This window comes from Indicator indicator, chromosome 10 (genome assembly GCF_027791375.1).
Source record: "Indicator indicator isolate 239-I01 chromosome 10, UM_Iind_1.1, whole genome shotgun sequence".
Taxonomy (NCBI): Eukaryota; Metazoa; Chordata; class Aves; order Piciformes; family Indicatoridae; genus Indicator; species Indicator indicator.
This window is the reverse complement of record NC_072019.1, coordinates 7,528,822-7,550,616: the sequence shown is the minus strand read 5'-3', so window position 1 is coordinate 7,550,616 and position 21,795 is coordinate 7,528,822. Positions and strand designations below refer to the sequence as shown.

At 35.8% G+C, this 21,795-nt stretch overlaps 1 protein-coding gene across 2 annotated transcripts; it reads right to left on the bottom strand.

The window, feature by feature from the left end:
* Window positions 1-2,087: 2,087 nt before the first annotated feature.
* Window positions 2,088-16,985, bottom strand: NEXN (nexilin F-actin binding protein). 2 transcript variants are annotated; one of them, XM_054384061.1, is made up of 12 exons: window positions 16,953-16,979; window positions 15,599-15,790; window positions 15,377-15,458; window positions 15,135-15,283; window positions 13,776-13,817; window positions 12,431-12,625; window positions 12,180-12,353; window positions 9,756-9,941; window positions 5,743-5,940; window positions 4,141-4,362; window positions 2,882-3,067; window positions 2,088-2,459 (listed from the first exon to the last, which is right to left on the bottom strand). In XM_054384061.1, exons 1-12 carry the CDS (start codon window positions 16,977-16,979, stop codon window positions 2,088-2,090), a joined length of 2,025 nt encoding a protein of 674 aa, XP_054240036.1. The 2 variants fall into 2 exon arrangements, with proteins under 2 accessions (XP_054240036.1, XP_054240037.1); XM_054384062.1 differs by lacking the exon at window positions 15,599-15,790 and having other exon boundaries at window positions 16,953-16,985.
* Window positions 16,986-21,795: the final 4,810 nt, after the last annotated feature.

Here is a 21,795-nt window from a genome sequence, read left to right as displayed (position 1 = left end):
AAGAAGCGTAATGCTTGAAGTAGGACAAACGTTTTTGTATCCCTTTCTGCAGCCTGTACTTTAACAGGACATGAAACAAAATGTCAGGTGGATAGTCTTCAGTCTAGCATGATCGTAAGTCATCTATTTAAGTTGTCCAGATAGACAGGATCATTATTCACTTGCACAGCCTATCTTAAAATCTTTCATCTTTTTATTAGTGGCATTTTAGTGGATGATAGAAACTGTTTCTCCTCTGTGCTCTTCCAGTTTTTAAGTTTTCCATTGCATGCCAGAAGCTTTTCATTTCGCATTCTTCTGGAAGTGTGGGGAGGAAGGGAGGACTAGGCTTTTCAGAAAGCATACAGTTGACAGGATTCCCTCTTACTTATAATAGCTTATACAACTCTTACGTATGCACAAATATTTCTTTTGCGTGCATGTGAAATGCCTTTTCGTCCTGAGAAAAGTGTTCTCTGCAGAAACTACCCGTGTGTAAAAAGAAGATTGGCTTTAAAAGGCAACTGTGATGGGAACAGTGTCTTAGGGAGATGCAGCTTGGACTTGAGGTAAATTGAATGCTTTACAAAAATGTGGTTTTGAGCTTGCATTGACATTGTATGTAATATGGGTACACGTTAACTGTATAATGTTTTTTGTATGTTTTTTCTCAATAAATGTAAACCAATGGATAATAATGGCAATGTTTTGGTCTTTTTTTGTTTCTATCCTTGCCTTCCTTAGTTTCAAAGAGCAGCTTCAGGGGAATGGTATCTCATTAAATAGTACTGTGAATGAACAGCAACTACATAAAGTGAAGTAAAATACAGGGCTATTAAGATATTCATTCAAAACACGCAGCTTACTACCTTTTCCTGGTTTTTGCAAGATGCTCCTGAACTTGTACTCATTTTATTGAGGCAAAAGAGTGGCTTCCAGTAAGTTAACTGTACACAGAACAGTCAGCATATTCAAACACAGGAAAGTTTGTTTTGGGAATGACTGCATAAAATCTGATTTGCTGCAGCTTACCTTCTCTTTATGTTAAGGCTTACATATGTACTTTTGAATTTAAAATATGACTATTGTTTGTAAAATTAGTTCTATGCAAGCTTAAACCAAATGATTCAGACATTCTAAGCACAGTAACAGTGTTGGTCTCAAGAGGTTTTGGAGAAAAACAGTATAGTAGCCTTTAAGAGGACAATGTTTAGAGATGCAGCAGTAAATTTATTTCATAAAAACAACAAAGATTGAGAAATTAGGTACTTTCTGAAAGTATTTTTCTTAAAGCTTGCTTCCTACCAATTTAGCTATGATAGGCTTGTATTTTGTCACCAAATATTCCTGTATCATTTAAGCAGTGAAAAATTAGAAGTTTTACAAGTAAATGTTGGTACCATAAAGACTACTATGGGCCTTACTGAGATGGCTTTTCCTTTTGAATTATCACCTACATAGGTTGAGAAGAGCATATAGTTTAAACACAAGCCCATTTTAAAATTATACTTTGTAACAAAACAGAAGTGAGCAGTTATGTAATCTTTTATTCTTTAAAAACAGTGCACTGGGGGTTTTGAATATCAGTAAATATTTCCTTTTGCCAGTTCAGTGCCTCTGGGGTTAAGTAAAACAGCTTAAATATTTAGTGTTCATGCAAAATACACTAACAGATTTACACTACTATGTTAAGTTTCCAGATTGTGTATTTAGCTTTACACTATTACACAACAGTTGGTCTTCAAATGTGGGAGCACTGTTAAAATTCAGCTTTTCCTTTAGTTGACCTTTCATACATTCATTCCTCCTTTTTAGCCTTTAATAGTGGTATTTGTACTGAGCAAGGAACCTGGACATTTTCAAAATTTGAAGGTTTTTCTTATCTGATGCAGGAATGACAAATCAATGCGTATCCTTGCTTTCTTTAGTTGGCCCCATGAGATAAAGAGATGATGCAGTAAGAAAGTATTGAGGGGAAGAAAAGATTCCAGATGAAGTAAAGCATTAGTAGTCATCAGCTAGAAAATAAAAGGGTTAAGAGAAACAGATAATTAGATTTTCATAATAGGCAAGATGCAAGGAGAGTGAGAATAAAGCAAATTAAAATGCTAACTCTTACTTTCAATGGTGAGAATACAGGTGCTAGCAGATGTGCCTCTGTTGTTTACTGCTTTACACATATATTCCCCTTCATCTTCTGGGAAGGTTTCAGGCAAGTATAGGCAATAGGTTTCTCCTCTTTCAATATATTGGTAGTCCTCAGAGTCCTGCAACATTTCACCCTCAAACCACCATGTAACTTCAGGTTTTGGTTCTCCAGTAATTTTAACTGTGAACCTCACTGGCTCGCCATCAACAACTGATGTGTTTTTCAGTGATCTCTTGAACCAGGGAGCTCCAGATCGAGCTTGATCCTCCTCATCTTCACAAGTAGAACCATTAATAATACTTCCCTCCTCTTCTTCTTCCTCTTCCCTTTTCTGTTTTAAGATAAATCAATTTAGACCATTTAAAGCAGCAATAGCAGAATGACTGTGATACGTACTTGATTACAAACAAGTTACCCTGTTTCTGAGGAGAAATGTTTCCACTTCACTAGATAACAATGACTGAATTTGGCTGTGAAACAGGCAGTAGAATGGATTTGAGTAAGGCTGGAATCTTGGGCTAAAATATATGCATGAATGCAGATTCCATTTTCAGACTGTTGGAAAGGATATTTGCATCATCTCTCATACTCCAGTATGTGAAAACACCAAAAGCAGTTTTACATTATTACAGCAATTCACAGCCACTAAAACAAGGATAAGTATGCCTTTTGTAGCTCTGGCAGTGTTGCCATCAGTGGCACTTGGAAGCCGAGTTAAATAATGTTTAAGAAAAGGTACTTTGTAACTTTTACCTTCTGTAATGCTGCATCGATTTCTTTTTGTTCAAACTGCATGCGTAGTAATTTCTGTTCTTCAATTCTCCTCTGTTCCTCTTCCTCCCTGGCTCTTGCCATTTGCTCAAAACGGGCCTTCATGTTTACTTTATGAGTAAATGGAGCCTCGGATTTCCTGGCTGGTTTCACATCTACCTCTTCATCCTTGTCGGGGGGGAAAGAATTTAACTCATTCATTTAATGTGTATGATAATAAAACTAGTTTTGTACATCAGTGGTTCTTCACTGAGTGAAGCCACCTACAGTCCTGTTTTTCTGAGAGGTTTGTTTAATGTTGGGTTTAAGATCAAGTCTTGGAGTTTATCCCTGGGATAGGCCAAAATACTTCCAAAAGTAATTTCTAAAATGTTAGATAGAAAAATACTTCTACAGATTGATGTCCAATACTGTCTTCTGGCAATGGTAAATCCTTAGTGACTTAACTTTCATGCTATGGTAGCTTCAACACTTAATACAGGTTGACTTTACAGAAACATAGACTGTCTGTGATTAAATTAAAAGCTCAAAAATAAAAGATAATGCTTTGAGCTGCTACTGAAGTGACTGATGACTGTGGATAGGAAGCTCAGAATGAGGCTTAGATCAGGCCTACTACTGTGGTTTCCCTCACTGCCACAAGAACAGTGAAAGCTCATGAAAGCTCATGTTGGTGTTTTGCATCACAAAGCATACTGCTCATTTTTTTGCGGTTAGACTGGTAGCTTCATTTCTTGTTTTTCCCCCACTAAAAAATATGTAAAATGTTCCACTTTGAAGCATAGATAAATAGACATCTATCTCTGGAAATCAGTAAAGAGGATAAAAAGACTTGATCTACAAATGGTATTGTTTGGGGTCTTTTTTTTTTTTAAACTTAATTCATATGGTGGAGAATGAATTAAGAGTTAAGAAGGAAAAACAATGTAATCACTAATAGATTCATTCTCAAATATGAATTTCAGACCCTCAGTCTGGCAGGTTTCAGGTTAAGATACGACATTAAGTGCTTTGAGCAGAAAAAGAGATCTCTGACCAGACAAATGGTAAAATGGTGCTGTTTACTTTTGGGATGCTGAGGTGAGACTTCCTTGTTCATCCAAAGGACAGAACAGGAAAGAAGGGGGGAAATAATTTTGGGAATATAGCAAACATTGCTAAAAGTAGTAATACTGTCCACTCCTGGATCACTAGTGTCCTAGTTAAGTATATTATTAACACACACACAGAATGCAACTTACTTCTTGAAAATGTTCGGCTTCCCGTTCTCTTATTTCTTCATCTATTGCTCTTCTTTTAGCTCGCTCTTCTTCAATCTTCTTCTGTATTTCTTCTTGAGACAATTGTCCTATCTTTTCAAACTTGCTTTTTAAGTTTTTTGCCTGAATAGAGCCACTTCTTTTTAGCTTTATTAATTCTTCATATTCTTTACTTAGCTCAAAAGTTTCAGACTCTTCTTCCAGCTGTTCAGAAATTACAGAATGTATGAGATAGGAAAATACCATAGTTATTTTATTACCTCTTCTCCCCACAGATAGCAGTAACTTAATACACTTAACAATTCTCTTAGTTACTTGAAATCAGCACAGAGACCTTTTCCAATTTACTTTTTTACCTTGCTTTTCATAGAATTACTGCATTTGTATTGCTTCTAAACTAGATACACATTTTTGCACACCTTGATTGAACAAGCCTTTTGTCCAAGGATTGCTGTTAATAAACCATCCTTCAGACTCAGAAAACCAGACACTTAGCAATACAGAAAGCTTCTCATCCTGGCTCTGTAATTTACCTCTCTGGCTAACTTGCCATAATTTTCTAAAATACAGCTACACTGTTGAAAAAAATTACTACTATTTTGGGGGTTTGTTTGGTTTGTTTTGGTGAGGTTTTTTTGTCTTTTTTAATTCAGTAAAAAGCAAGATCTCAGGATGCTATGACTGGAAAAGAAATGGCACTTCTGGATTGTGCAGTCAAACCACAGCTGAAGCGGTGATTGTTGATATATTACTCCTTCCTTTTATAGTCTCTGGCTGATAGTAAAGACATACATGCGTTTCAGTTGGATGTCCCTGTCTTTCCCTTCTACCCCACAATGCAGTACAAAATTGACTTGAAAAGTTTGCAAGCTGAAGCCTGTATTACTCACTCTAGTTTCACTTAGCAAAACTTCAATGAATAAATGTAGTCATGTAACACTAAAAATGGAGTAACAAAAGAATTGCCACCCACCACCAAATCTAAAAGAAGTGTGAAGTTCATGAACATGATGGTTTAGGTATTTGGTATGCAAAGCAAATTTTGTGTGTCACTTTTAATATTGGCTGTGACAACTTTCAAAAACCCTTGATACACTGAGGCCACTGACACAGTTGAGACTGCTGTAACTCTTTCCTAATTAGTTAACACAGCATTGCCTATGGAGAAGCAAGAGTTTTGTTCTTCCCTACGTTGACTTTAGTATTTTCATTTGTGAACTACATTTTTCTGTTCTCCCAGTGCTGTAAATACTACACTGTTTTTTAGTATTACTGTAGACCTGACTGTGAAATAACATTACAGTTTTGAAATTGTTTTTACTTTAAGGGTGGCAAGGGATAGAAGCCTTTTCCTGGCAGATTAGTGATAAAGATGCGTATCCTATTATATGCAATATTATGTTTTAAAAGTGTATTTTTTAAATTTTCCGTTCTTTTTTGCATAATACACCAAAGTATTGGTTTAAAATTTCCTTTAAAAGAATTTTCAGTTATAATCTTAAAAGGTGAGATTTTAGTAATTCACTGAAATTATCTATTTCATTTTTATTCAGAGCATGTTATAGTATGCATTGATATACAAACCTCTCCCATTTCTTGTCTCAACTGTTGAAATTCTTGCTTTTCCATTTCCAACTTTTGCCTGCGCTCTTCTTCTGCACGTTTCTTTTCTTCTTCCATTTTTTGTCTCAGCAGCTCCTCAAAATTAATTTCCAGTTTACCAGGTAGGAGAGATTCTTGGGAAACCGTTTTAAACATTTCTGGTGATTCGTCATCCAGCACCTGCTGGAAATTCAGAGCATTAATGATATGTGTGATGAAATCACAGCATTTCTCAGACACTTCAAGTGCATAAACATAACCAAGTTTTCTGCCACACCTGCCATAGTACAGTAAGATGCAATATGATAGTGTGGATATTCTTCGAATGTTCTGTGAGAGGGAATATGTTTACAGAGGGGGGTTGTATTTGACTTCAGCTCTTTATTGAAGGTGGTGATGTTCATTAAAATGCAGTCATTTTTTGCAAGATGATGTGGAGGATGTCCTCTAAATGCAACCTTGGAACCTAGAACAATTATTTCCTGTTTGTTTCTTCTAAGCAAACAATTATATTCCTGTTCTTAATACTAGTATTCTCCAGTAAGGGTAACTGAATAGAATATTCCACAAGAAACTCTTCTTGTGCACAAATGGATTATACTAAGTTACACTGCCAGTTCATTGGTTTGTACAACCCAAGCATAAAGATTTTCTCCTTTCCCTGTCCTCAGGATTTGCAATAGAGTTGGGCTTTTGATGGTCATTTATGAACAGTTTGCTTGAAGACTAATTCATAAGATGATGTTAGGGCCTAAGAAACACACTCTTCATTAATTCAAAATGCAGGAAGTGATAAGAACAAATACATGATCAGGCTGAATTTGAAGTAAAGCATTAGAAAAATAGGAACCCAGGTACATGTCAGTCTGAGTTACACAGGAAAAATTTTAAATTACTTTCTAATGAAACCCGTATATGTTTTTGTAAACATATTAAGAGAGGTTATTGCAATAGGAATGGTCTCTAGATAAATTTGAGATGAGGTCAGACACTGACCTGGAGCTGTGTGGTGAGGTGCCTTTTGGCACTAATTGACAAGTTTGAAAAGCCTTTTGGCAAATACTGACGAGCCTAATGTGCCTTAAATTGTAGGTTTTCCCAACAGTAATAATCAGTCAAATACCAGAAAGAATTAAAGGAGCAAAATTTCCATTTCAGGAAGTGATTTGACTAGCTTTAGAAAAGAACAACAAAAAAAATATTTTTATAAAGATTCTCTGGCACACCTTTTTTATCGCTACTTACTGCCATTGTAACTTGCACCTTTCACTGCTGTTTGCGCAATCTTATTTGGTACCACTGTACTGACCTCTTTTGCTTATATCCTTTTGGTCATAGCTCTTCCAATATTTGTTCATCCAACCCCACTCAAGTACTATTATTCCCTATAGATGTCCTTCAGATTTTCCCTCTGAGTAAGCTTGCAGTTAGATTTCAGCCCCATCATTCCTTCCATTCTTTGTTTAGCGTAACGTGAGTGTATTTGTTGCAATTCTGTTATGGAGAATTGGAGTAAAATACCAGAGCTACAAAGTATTTCCTTTAATGAAAACAGTGCATAGCCACATGGTTTTTGGAGGGTAACCACAGCGAAATTAGCAAAGAAATGTGTAAGTCTCTTGCTTGTGATGCATTGGTTAATGTGATCATCACTTCCAGAAGATACAGAACCTAAGTGATTTAAGAGAAGCATTCATTCTCAATTTACCAATGTATAAACTTCAGAAAGCTGTGCACATAAGCAAAAATCAGCAGCCGGCTGTTCTGTCTTTGTGAATCACTGAGTTATAAGATAGCAAACCAACTTATTCCTGACCATAAAACATGGGGGGAAAAAATCAGCTGAACTGTTTGATGTACCAAACTCTTGTGGTTATTTCAGTAATTTTAGCCATATTTTGTGAAGTGAGACCACACTTTCTTTTCTGCAAAGTGGGAACAGATGGTAGTGAGAAACAGTCCTGCAACAACCATAGCTTGCAGCATAGTCAAGCCGTTTTCAGTGGGCAAACAATGTCTGAGAGTAGACCATTATTTTTTTTGTGCTAAGACATGCTGTTTATGCAGTCTCTAATGGAAAGATGCATAAAGACATATTAGAAATGAAAAGGGATGAAAGACAAATGCTTCACTCTGGAAGTGAACATGATGATGGGAAGCATGGATGTGTGAATGTAGGACAAGTAAATCTGAAATAGGGAGATCAAAAAAAAGTGGCTTTTGTGGTTTTTCAGGCAGAATTGAATTACTTCAGTGTATGTATACTTTCAAAACTAAACTCAAATAGACTTGAAAGGTTTTAAAATAACTACTTTGTTTAGATGCTTAAATAAAAACACGGTATGAGGGTTTACTGCTTCCGAAAGAGGTTCTTAAAATGTTTAAAAGCGCATCTGCATTGCTGCTACATTGTGTATCTGTGAAAAATAGGGAAAGCACAGGCTTGTATTTTCTGTTCTAAGGAAGTAAATGTTCAGGATGCTAGTTAACAGAAAACTTTCAAATATGTACATACATAAATACATTTTCAGTTACTTTTTTTTCATTACTGAATGTCTTCACTGTCTGTGGTTAGAGTGCAATCATAGATTCTGTGGTGCATCTAATGGATTAAACTGCTTAATCAGTGAGCGTTTTCTTGCCTGGATACTTGAGCTTAGGTTCTTGCTACACTGAGGCAGAAAAAAAGATTCTCAAAAAAACCAGGAAAAATTAGAAGACAGCACATACGTTATTTTCCTTCTTTTAGTTGTTTGATGGCTTCTAGTAAGAATTGTAATGGCCCCCCACCCAGCTTTCTCATAGTGGCTTTAGCTTCTCTTTTCTCTTGTTGATGCTATGGACACTGTTTTCCATAACTGCTTACCAGTACAACATCAAACATAATTTTACCTAGTAGTTTCTTTAGGTAGTTTGGTCCTGTTTTTAGGCAAAGGGAGCACTGCTGACAATATTTGTAGTCATACAAAGTTGTAATTTGTCTCACAAGTTATTGCTTTGAATGATGAACAAAATTTTATTAGGCATGAAGTTAGTCTTTCCTGATAGAAGCGCAGAGGGGAGAGTAGAAAGACACTACCAGATGTTAGCTGTGGTTTTTCCACAGTTCTGTATGAGCTCTTTTTGAAACGAACTATACTTAGTTGATATTTGTGTAATTTAATACTGTATTTCCTGAAACATTAGTTGTTGGAATAAGCCTGAAGAGTACAGTGAAAAGCTCCACACTAAATTTTTTTTTAATAAATAATATTGTTGCGAATCTCTGAAATCTGGCATCTTTCTCTGCTTTCAGGTAGTGTCACTATGTCAGTCCTAGGTGCCTGAAAATTTGCCTTCAGTATAATCTTAACTCAAATTTTACAAGTCACTGCATGTCACAGAAATCTGTATAAGAAAGTTCCGTATTACAAATTGTTCTAATGGTACATGCCACAAACGACTTTCCCTCTGACCAAGTAATGAAACGTAACCAAGACATTAGCTGAGTCCAGCTTGCTTAATTTTTCCTTTCCAATGGACCACAGATGACTATAAAATTTGTACTCGGAGTGAAACTTTTTCTTGTATGCTGTTAATTATGCTCTAGCTGGAAAGAGCCATTTGGTGGACACCCTGTAAAAGTAGGGAGATAGATAGACTTGGAGAATTAAAAAGAATTGCTCTTCTCCCCCCCCCCCCCCCCCCCCCAAAAAAAACCTGTAAGAATATTTTGCTTTCCAAGTTTCTTGCATCTAGCATAGTAATACCCAATATCTGGTTTTGACTAAATTACTCAAAATCCATTCAAGACTTGCTTGGGGATTGTTCTGTGATGATTTTTAGTAAACAAACTTGGTTATTTTACCTTCTAATAAGTAGTGAGGTGAAACAGTTAATGAAGGAGTTGAAGCATGCTTCCCTGACTGTATTTAAAGCTTTTTCCAAGAGCTGCATTCCAGTTCATTTAAGACTTAGATAAAAATTAAATTATATACTAAATAAAAATGCCAAACCATGTTCTTCCTTGCTTCAGCAAATGCTCTCTTCTCCTCTTCTATGCGTCGTCTTGCATCATCTTCTGCTTTCCTCTTTTCTTCTTCTCTCCTCTGTCTTTCTATCTCCTCAAAGCTAAGTCTAAGTTTACCAGGACGGAATTCTTTAACAGAATTTTCGGATTCTTCGTCACTACCTTCATTTATCTTCAGAGAAAAGGGAACAGAGAAAATAGAAAAGAGTTAATCCAAACATAAAGATATTCTTTATAGAATATAAATACTCCCTTAATTCCTTTCTCATCTTTTGTAAGTGTTTTTTTCCTCTGGGAGAAAAATTCTGTCAAGAATTTGGTTCTTACAAGAAACATTTTAATCTTGGTTTTAGCCAGAGGAAGTTAAACAAGAATATTATTGTATCCTAGTTGGAGCTTCTGTAATTTTTAAAAATCTGTTGAATGCGTAATTCAAGAAACAATGTGTTACCAGGAAAAGGCAGTTAAGTACAGGGTTGGATCATTTACTGTAAATCATTCCCTAGTCACTTTCTTTACGTCACTTTCATAGACCTGTATACCATCAAATCTTTTTGTTTGCATATAAATTGTTTTTACCAGTGCACTTATCAGTTAAAAAATTACTGTAGTTTTACAGCAAAACTAAGTCAATTAACATTTTGCTATTACTCCAGACTGAGGTTTTTGTTTCTTTTCTGTTTAGACATTTAATCATCATTGAAGAAAGGGAATTGAGATACTCCAATCTTTACACTATTGCTTGCGTCCATCGAACACTTACCTGCTAAGAGAAGCCTATGGTTTGCAAACTACAATCAACAACACAAGAACAAACCATCTGCAGAGGACATCTCAGAGTACTTTATTTGTAAATGGAGGGAATGGACTGGGAACTGTCAGAGTTTTGACAATCCAGATTTCTGTGTACTGCAAGCAGCCCTGACACTGGTATGTGGGGTAGCCACTAAAGGGAACTGCAGAAATATTTTATTTGGAATTCATAGAAGAAAAAAAAAGAATTGAAGGAAGTTAACTGACCAACTCTTCCCTTAACAAAACTTACTTCAAATTTTGACAACCACTGATACCAGATAAAACTGCATGTTACAAGTTTCTTTTGAAGTAGTGAATTTGTTAATTATGTTACTTGGTTAATAAAAGAATATACATAAGGGTGGGAGATGTGAACAAAACTTCAGTTAGAGCAGCTAGTGACTCCATGAAGTTCTCTCTCCTTCATTTTCTTCCTTCTTCAGTATAATACCCTGCCCAACTCCAGATAAAAAGGAAAAAAATGCGTTATTGCCATAACATCAAGGTTACAGATGTGGAAAGGTTAAGTGATTTACTACAGGTGGGAGTGGAGGAGTAAACTACAGTATGGGTATCTGCTTAAACCTACAATGCTCCCCAGTTGGGAATTTCAGTGTTTCAGCTTTATGGAGGTTCTTTGTTGTTTGTTTTGTTATGTTAGGGTCTTTTTTCTTACCTGGAGAATGTAGATTTCTTGAATGTTTTTGAAATACATTGATATAGTGATCTTTGTCCAAGAAATGTTCATTTATACTCTGTTAAAGTTAGCAAACTCCTAGAAATTATTATTTTCAAAGGTTTCATGGAAGATTAAAATATCATTTCTCATTAATCTCTTTTTTTTGTATGTGAAGTAACATACATGAAGGTATTTAAATTCAGAACTTTAAAAATGCCTTTGGAAATGGAGTATGGTAAAGTGAGTAAATAAAGAACTAAACTATTTGGTATATCTTACGTTAATACAAAGTGTATGATTCCTTTAGTCTGATCAAAGAATAAACTATAGTGAGGGTTGCTTAGTGCTGATCTAACATGTCTGTCTTGTGATGATGAACACATGGAGGCAGTTTTGGTAGTAACATAAAATAGTAATTATGAGCTACATTTCTGAAAATTGGGGGCTTAATCTAGTAATTTCTAGTATATTGTTTATGTCAATACATACAAGAGAGCTGATGTGTCTTACTTTCCTTTCCTCATAAGAGGAAAGTTGCAAATGACACATTCATCTATCATATTTATAAATAAATAGGGGAATAAGAAGTAACATTCTGTTACTATAGAATGTTTTCATCAAAACTGCAACATCTAAAGCACTACTTAAGAACAAAACGGACAACTAATCTCCTCAAGGATTTACAGATCAAGGTGCTACAAAGTGTAGATATAAAACCTACAAAGATTGCTACTTTTACTGAAACAGTATCTAAAGCATAAATGCTGGGTTAGACATAGGGTCAAAACCACATCTTTCAAAAATGAATTTTTAAACTCTTCACAGCATGAGATACACTTAAGGAATAAGAAAAAAGAAGAGTCAGGTACAAGAAAGTATGTAAAACCATATCCTATGTGAAAATTCTGCAGCAACATGAACAAAACTTGTATTTACCATTTGCTGTCTAGCCTCTTCAAAGGCACGTTTCTCCTCTTCTAAACGCTGTCTTGCTTCTTCCTCTGCTTGCCGCCTTTGATTTTCCTGTCTTTGCCTCTCAAGTTCTTCAAACGTTACTTTCAGCTTAGCAGGAGACAGAGGCTCTTGTGTTCTGTTACCTTCATTTTCATCCTGTGTAAGAAAAGTTAAAGGGTTGTATCTTAAATAATAGATGTTTATGTCTTAAGTATTTTAGATGAGTGGTTTACCATGACAAATGAAAGGCTCTTGGTTTCCTTAAAGAATTGGGTTTGTTCCTCGGATTGTAACTGGGTTTCTTCATCCTGTTTCTCTCTTAGTTCTGCTCTCTCCTTTCCAGTGTTCTCAAAGTTTATTTTCATCTTCCCAGGTGTTTTGGTGGGTTTCACAGGCACTACTGTAACTAGTAGTGAATTGTCCCCTTCCTGTCCAAAAAGATATTTATTATATTTTTATAAAGCTTGACTTCTAGATAATTATTTCTTACTGAAATCGCTGCTTTCACCTGTGTGGCACCAAAGCTTCCAAAAGAATTACTTGGACTGATTATTAACCACAGGAATAAATCCATCTACCTGTGGCAGTCACTAGTTTTCTTGTAATAACTGAAAAGCAGCAAGACTGAATTATATTTTAAGCATAGCTTTTGGCAAACTCCTTTATTTCTTGACATATTTTTATTAACTGTAGTTACAAATAGTTATGGTTTGGAGCAGAACAGATGAAATTTTGAATACATAGCAACTGTAGCCAGAATTCCAGTCTTGCATGTGCTATGTAAAGCATATACTGCAGTTGCAATAAGCTAGTAGTGCTATACAGCAATATATCCAGCAATATGTAATTTGTCAGGCAAAGTAATTTTATTGAAGGATGGTGCTGTTTCCAAGCTATTTTCAAAACTTGCCAAAATACATGTTTACTTTTTTTCCCCCACCCCCAAATACCATGATTAACAGGATACTGTCAAATGATTTATATAACTAATGGGGTTTGGTGGCTGTTATTTTTTTCTTTCTGAAGTTTTTAGTAGGAATGTGAATTTCTTGTGTGTGTGTTAATGAAATGCAACAGGAGCTTTGGACCTAGTTTTTGGGTTTTTTTGAAGTTACTTGCAAGACATAAAATGCAAACCCATATAGTAAATTAGTGATTTTTTTTTTTTAAGTTAAGGGAGTAAGGTGTTCAAACATAAGTATATTGACAGAATCCCCTTTTAATTTCAAGTTTAAGGCAAAGAGCTTTTAAGATGATAATCCAAAGCCAGAGAAGTTAGAGTATCATTGCCAGAATACCTAAGATCATGCTGGTGGCTTTGAATATTTACATTTTTGATGGTTTTAACTAGTGACAAAGTTTTCACAGTGCAGACTCAGACTCTATTTCAAACAAATAAATTGTCTTCAAGTTCAGGCATATATAGTTCTGTGTACTTTAAAAATTTGATAGCTCCATAGTTGGATTTTATTTAGGTATTTGTGTACTGTTCTCTAAGGTCTCCCAGCCCAAATTACAATAACAAAACAAAGTGAATAAAAACATAGGTGAACATTTCTTTGAAAAAAATCTGATTACCTCAGCTGCTGATTCAGTTCCCGTACTGTAAAAGTCATCAATCTATTAAATAAGAATTTCATATGATTACATTACTTTGGCTCTTTGCCTTAGATTTGCAAACACAGAACCGGATTTTTTTTTTTTTTTTTTTTTTTAGGAGTGATATGTTTGTAGCACTTAAATTCACAGAGATGATAATGATTGAACCTTTGCTGGAATAATTCAGGTAGGTTAGCTGGTTGAGGAAGAGGGAATAAAATATCATAGAGGAAGTATGCTAAAGCATTTTTAACACTTCAGTGATGAACCAAGAACTTCATATGTCATTGTTCATTTAAGCATTCCAGAGTTGTGTAAAAACAAAAAAGCTAAAGCAAGACCGTTGATTATTTCTGATTCAAGTGACACTGTCTTCCCCTCTACCCCTGCAAAAATCTAATTGCTGTATTTGCATCATACAGTGTCTTCATGTTACTTGTCTAAAACTAGCATACTTTTAAAAAGTCTACATCATATGTAGATGCCTTTCAGAGTAGATTAACTATCTGCTGAATACATTTCTGTGTAAAAGTACAGTTTTAACAATGTTAAAACTCTTAGTAGAAAATGCTATCCATGTCCTTGTTGAAAACTGAATCCTCCTACAGCACCATTTCCTTGCAACAAAAACGATCCTTAATTAAGTACTATTCATTGTGCAGATACTCCCTCTCACTGCAGTATTTGCAGCACTGATGGAAAACTTTAAAAAGGAATTAAATATGATATCCCTATGCAACACTGTATGAAAGACAAAATTTGCTTTATTGGCATCAACAAAATTGGAATCTGTTCACATATGTGTGTGTATATATATACACACACATGTATATGTATGTGCAATAAAGATTCACAAAGTGGCAAAGAGATAAAACATCATCTGAATACTCAGAAATTAGATTTTTAATGCATTAATATCTTCTCATTTTTGCCTGCCGATGGCATTTTCTTGTTTCTTCTTTATTACCTTAGTTGATCTATCACTGAACTGTATTCTCTAATACATAAACAAAAATTGTCTTAAGAGTTGGTAAGAATTAGAAACATTTTCAAATTAGTTTAGTATAAACTCTTGTATGCATATGACACCATAATCTGTGTCTGATTCACAATCCAGGCAGGTTTGTGCCTGCATGGTTTCATCTATAAAAAAATTGTTGTAAGGAAGTGAAGATGAAGATTCTCTGAACATTATTCCCCACTTCCATCCCATGGAGCATGTCCCATGTATCTCTCTACTATCAGAAATCTTAAAATGGAATCTCTCTGATCAGTACAAAATGGTTTTCTTGTATTGTTTACAATCACATCCTGACTGCTATGACCAGATGAACATACCTCCTGTGCTTTTTTTGCCAGTTCTCTTTGAATTTTTCTTTTCTCAATCATGTCTTGTTCAATTCTGCGCTTCCTTTCTTCTTCTGTTCTTTTTCTTTCTTCTTCTTGCCTTTGTTTCTCCATTTCTGCAAACTTGCCTTTAACTGTTCCTGTGAATATGAAATAAGCCCGGTGCTTGCATCCAATACTTACCTAGCAAATGATGTGGTCTTTACAATCTCTTACTCATTATCCTCTCTTACCTATTAGCTTTGGAACGTAACCTTTTTCTGCTTTAGATGATTTTGCTTCATCATCTTCATCGGATCCAAGCAATTCTTTCATCTAGTTGATGAAACACAGAAAGTAAACTTTCTTTATCCCTTAAAAAAAAAAATCTATTATTGTCTTACAATAATGTGAAAGGATTTTCACATATAATATTAAATATTGAAATAACACAAAATATTTGCAAAGAAAATAACCTCCTGCTTCCTCCTGTTCCATTCTCTCTCTCTAACATATTGTTCTTTTCTTCTTTGCTTTTCGTCTCTAGATCTCCTTTGATTTCTTTCTTCCCTTGCTTTCTGCATAGCTTCAAATTTATCCTTTACATCACCCTTGTGAAGCTTGGGCACATAGGATTTTTGGACGGGTTTAGATGAAGAGAGCAGAATCTTAGTGAATATAAAGAAGAAATGAAGATAAGAAAAAAGGAAGTTGAAACAGATGAACAGAAATAGTCTGATAGATTGGATTAGAAATAATGTAAGAACATAAACCAGAAATGCATTTGGGATTATGAACTCTGTGCCACTAGCCATCATCAATTAAGCATCATTTTATTTGTTCATAAATAGTAATAGATACTAAAATATCCAAAACACCATCTAGCATGGTATTACACTTGAGCTATAAGTAATTGCAATGAATAACTACATAACTAGGAACATGAACTATGTGAATTTACATTTTAAATTACTACAGCTTTAAAAAAAAAGTAGATACAAATATATATTGTTGCTTTCAATCATAAGCAGTCACCAAAGAGCCTCTCTACCCCTAACATTTAAAACAGATGTAAAGACATAAGACTTAGAATACAATATGCATGCTTCCTTCTGCAGTACTTCAACAGCCTTACGTGGGTTTTAAATAAGTAGTAGTATTTGTTCATTTAAAAATTCCATTACTTTATACACTTTTTTTTTTTAACATTTAAAACAACTCAGGTCCATTCAACTCGCAGGACTCTGGTACCAACACAGCTAATGGACACTTCTTGTCCAATGCTTACTCTCTTGTGTGTCCAAACAGTAGGAGCTGCTCCCACTTTTCAGTACTGGGAAGTTTTCCCTGTTTTCATTGTGGTAAGTACAGAAATGCTGGAAAAATGGCTGAAAACATTCCAATGTTTCACATTTTCAACCTTAACCAATATTTTTTTGTTCCTGCTTTTGTTCCTGTTGCTCAGTGAGTCTCCAGAGAAGAAATATTTCAAGTAGCTTAATAATATTTACATTGTAGATTTAGATGTGAATTTTGTTCTGAATTTCCCTTCCAACATTTAAAATTTCTTCATATTTTGTTACTTTCATTTTGCTTTCCTCCTTCATGTTCATTGTTTTTTTATATCGACAGTAAGAAAATATTTCACAGATTCTATGAAATGAGATAGTTTCCTGAAGCTACTTTCAAGTGTCCTTCCATTGTATTAAAGTAACAGCAATATCAGCAGACTTCCTGTATAATCATTTGTCTTTTACAGTTGTTTGAAATTACTCTTTTTGCAAGTTGTAAATCACAATATTACTTTGATTACATCAAAAAGATACATACCTCAGTTTTCTGTGCAATGTCATTCATGGCTACTGTATTGTGCTCTGCACCTGGTATGTTTAAGAATGCTTTCAGTTTCTACCTGCAAGAAACAGTTGTAGTTATATTCCTTTCTTTCCTTTTAAATGATGCTTCAACCATCTTCCTGTAAGAAAGTTTGCATAGGCTGAAATCAACGTATCACAATTTCATTTGGTCCTTTGAGGCTCTTGAACACATGAATAGGTTCTAAGTATGCAAGAGTAATTAAAAGAACAAGCTTATGATTCACTATTCATACTCATAACTCCTCTTTATAGCCCTAGATATTGGGTTTTAATTTCCATTTAAACAAGAAGACAAAAAAAAAAAAAAAAAACCAAAAAAAAAAAAAAAAAAAAACACACAGCCAAAACTTGAATCCAAGCTTTGGCCGCCCTGGCTCGTGTGTTGCAAAACTTGTTTTTCTCAGCTAGCAGAAAGGAATGTGCTCTGCACCACTCCACTGAGCTGAGGCTGCATGAAGTTTGCAGCATGCTCAGGCCAAAACCTCACAGCCTCTGGGAGATGCTGCTTCACCTTTATAAGGCTGACAGGAAGAAAGATGTCCTGGTGGCTGGGGGACCTACCTGCATGCCAGAGATGCACCTGGATCTCCTTCCTTGGAGAATGCTCTTGCTTCAATCTCAGCCAAGCTGGCAACTGTCTCAGCTCCTCAACCAATATGGGAATACAAAATAATGCTTTTCTTTCTCCTAGGGCTATTCTACGAAGAACTACTGCTAATAACTCTGAAATGAGTTAGGGAAGCCACATACATACCTTTAGAGAAAGCACTTCTCTAATTTAATTGTGGGCTGGAAATTGCACCACATGGTTTAAGGGAAGAAAATACTACAAATGTTAAATTACACTGTATTTATCAGGAGCCCAACAGCAAGGTACTTCAGGTTCAGGGCAAGCTTTTTGGTTGTTTTTTTGGTTGGTTTTTTTTAGTTCCTTTTCTTTACAATCATCGACTCCATCAGAGCTCAGGAGAGGAAGGAAATCAGGATATGACTCCAGTGCCATTGCTGTCTGTATGGTACCAATGCCCTGAGTCACTCAGTACGCCAAGTATGGTGCAGGCACACTCGAAGTGTGGGACTTCTCACTTGTGCTTTAGACAAACTGAGGTCAGGACATTCTGTGATATGGCAAGTTAAGTTGTCACTAGTTCTTAGCCTTCAAGTTCTACAATTCCTAATTACAAACATAATCATGGGAATTTGCATGGGGTGTTAAAAGTAAGAAACATTAAAAGTTTTCATATAAACTCTTAAAAAATAGACCAATATCATCAGCGCTCATGGGTGCTGCTGTAGCTATGTAGATTGAATGAGATTCTCACATATCCTTGGGATGTTTTACCAAATTAAAGCAGTAACAACATTTGAAATGAACATTTAGCTACCAATCTGCTCAATTTACAAATTCCAAACTCTCCCAAGTTCTGCTCCAACACAGATGTTCTGGAGAACACTTGAGTGTTTCTTTTCAACAATTAAGTATGGAAAGTAATTTCCCCTCCCTCCCCACCCCCCAAATTGGAACTGACAAATGTTTTTAACTGATGGGAATCCAAGGCATTTCAGTTTGTCACTCATGAACACATGAAGATAAAATTACAAAGTGTTAGTTCCTACTTAGACTTTCAAGACAGCAACAGCATGCTAAAATATTGTTGTGTCAAGAAATCCAGGTAACTTCAGTCACATTCTTGTGGTCTCAAAGTCCTGATACGTTTTATTACGTATTTGTTGGGTTTGCACATCTTTGTAAGTTTTAGCTTACTCCATGCATGTAAGTAAAATCCCCATTGTGATCAGTGTGGATATAAAACTAATTAAAATTTATTTTAATTTGTTGTTGTTTTTCTAAGTGGATCGTAGAGAAGTCCTTCTCTGTTCTGCTACTCTGCTTTTCTATTCATCTCTTCTTGTGGCTGATAGCCTTGAGCCTTGCACTTGCAATACAGAAATGGAGTGAAAGGTTTATTGCATGAACCCATCAGAAAACAAAGTCATGCACTGGTTCAATTCATGTACTGAAGTAGCCTGGGAGATAGCCAGGGCTGGAGCAGTCCCAAAGGCAATCTTTCACAGGGAATTCCATTTCACTTGAACACCTCAAGTGAAGATTACTGCTAACCTTAACCTGTATGACTTTACCTCAAAGTAATTTGAAAACTATTTCAAAGTCTAATTTGTTAGCTGTAACTAAGTGTAGGAAGAAGACTATGTTCACGAGCCTGAGAACAGTTTATTTAGCTTTTAGATCAACTTTGTCTTGAACCTTTCTGATAGCTCTAGTTGTGTAAATCCCTTTGACAGTGTCACCAAGATTGCTGACAGAAGCAAGACCTACCCTCAAACAACAAAAACGAAATTTCCTTTAAAGGTGCAAATGCTGGAAGAAATTTTTTTTTCCCGAATTCCTGCTCTCTGAACTTCCAAAAAAGTGCCAGTCCAACAGGCTTTGGACCTTCCAGAAGGCAGATGCAATTCCTCCACTTGGAATACTGCCGTATCTACTATTACTTTAGGCTACTTTCCAGTTCTTTGGCATCACTAGCTCTTAATATGCTTGAAGGTTAGCCAGCTGGCTCTAAGACATTTTGTATCTGCAAGTCATCCTACCTCTAGCTTTGATGCTAAAAGATAGGGATATAAAGCAGTGGGGCATTACTAAACATGATACCACCCATATTTGCACTTTCATCTGTGGCAACTAAACCTTGAGCAGAACAGCAGCAGGATTCTGCCTTCAGCACCCCTCAAGGCACAAGAGTAATTTCCAAGCTCAATCCAGAATCCAAGGGAAGAAAAAAAAAAAAAAAAAAAGGCAGCACTCCTTGAGTTTTGGCTTGAGTGTGTGAGACAGTGACCACTGCTTCAGGAACAGTGGACTGATGCTTCCTTTGTATCTGCTGTGTTATTAGAAAAGGATCCACATAATCAATGAATTGCTGCTGTGGACACCAAGATGACTTAAGTCATGAATTCATGGTACCAACAAACCATGGAAGACCGGTGCCTTCATCATCAGCCAATAGCTTTGCACAAAATAAGTGGTAATAAATTTCCCAACCCAAGACAGCTTGACCTGCTAATTCCCTTTTGAGATGAACTGGGTTGTATCTTCAAGTTCTATGTATGTATATATGTACACACACTTGTTTTGTAGTAAGAATTTTCCCACAGAGTTAATCTGATACAAGTAATGCTTAGTCTTTGAGGAAACAAGAGTTTGCTTATGTATGTGCTTCAAAAGAGATGTGCCCTCCTGTTCTGAAGCTCCCCAATCTTAGGATTCAGTCTCATATTTTACTTACCAAGATCAACATATCTCAGAAAAAGCTCACTGAACCTTTCAACTCAGAAAAATTCCAGATTATAATGTTGAACATAACTATGAGCAAAAAATTAATTCATCTTGTTGCTAGGCTTTTCTTTGTCTATCCAGTCTCATCACTCGAGCATTCACCTGATACTAGCCTCATTTTTTTTCCCTTCTCTACGCTTTACCTTTCCTATGATTAAAGAAAATATCTCAGGAAATGTTAAGTCTCCTGTTAAAATGTTCATAACTGAAAGTACTAGACTGCAGTTCCACTTTCAAAGGAGGTCTGCACTGAAATTTTTCCTAGAAGAGAAATTCAGCCGCTATCCTTTGATCAATAGTTCTGAATGGAACTGAATGGAAGAGAAAATGCCATTACTAGAATGAATTGACTAGAACGCAGAGAGTGATTCTAAGAAGTTTTCAAGACAAAATTTAATACAAACCAAATAATGCACAGGAAAATAGGCAATAGGTTAGAAATACTCTGTAAAACAAACAAAAAAGCCAAAAAACCTGTTTTCAGGCATCCTATTTGTTTGCTGTAAATGGGTAAGCTGTTACCTCAGGGAGGTCTCGATTTGTTATGATTATAACTTTTTATGCAGACTCCCTAAAATCTTACTTTAGGCAAAATAAAGTTAGCAAAGAAAACCATTAGGAGGACATAGAAGGTTTGATGGCTCACAAGTCCCCAAATCTATCTCCTTAAACTGAATTAATTCCCACTTCTGAAAGGGAGCCAGAGTCGTCCAACAAAACAGGTTGTGAAGCTTTAATGAGTTTAAAAAATCTTCCATAATAAATAAAATTCCCCTTCATTTGAAAACATGAAACAAGATTGATTTTCAGTGGTGTGACTAACATCCTCACATGAGACACAGAACAACACCAGCATTCTCCTAAGCTGAACACTTCTCTTTACAATAGGAGCAGGAAGCCAGGACTGTTGCACAAGTCTAGTTCCCATGTATGTGTTCTCCTTTCGGGAGCCCCCCTGCTGTCCTATGGCTACTGTGAGTTATAAATAAGCCCTTCACAGCACAGTCTAAGTTACGTTTGCCATCTGTCTCCTCTTTGTGATCCACTTGCAGGGAAGACTCCATTATATAAGAAAACCATCTTGTGAGAGTTGGAAACTCACTACTTGCAGCCAAAGCACTTAGGAGAAGAAAACACAGTCCATGGTGTTAAAATACTTAAAATATTGAACAAAAATGGAAAGAGGAGGGAAAAGAGAATTACATTCTCCATCTATGTCCTCACTGCAACTTGTCTGCAGTGACTCTACCAGTCCATGTACTAAATTCCAGATAGTAAAGTAGATACTAAAATTACCACATCACAGGTGAAGCTGAGAGACTGCTCTATTATGTAGGAAACCCTGCTGAGATCCTCTGGCCCAAGGTTTCATGTTCCAAGATATCTTCTCATCCCAATCCTGGGCAGCAGTAAATTGCAAACCAAGTTCCCAAGAGAAAAA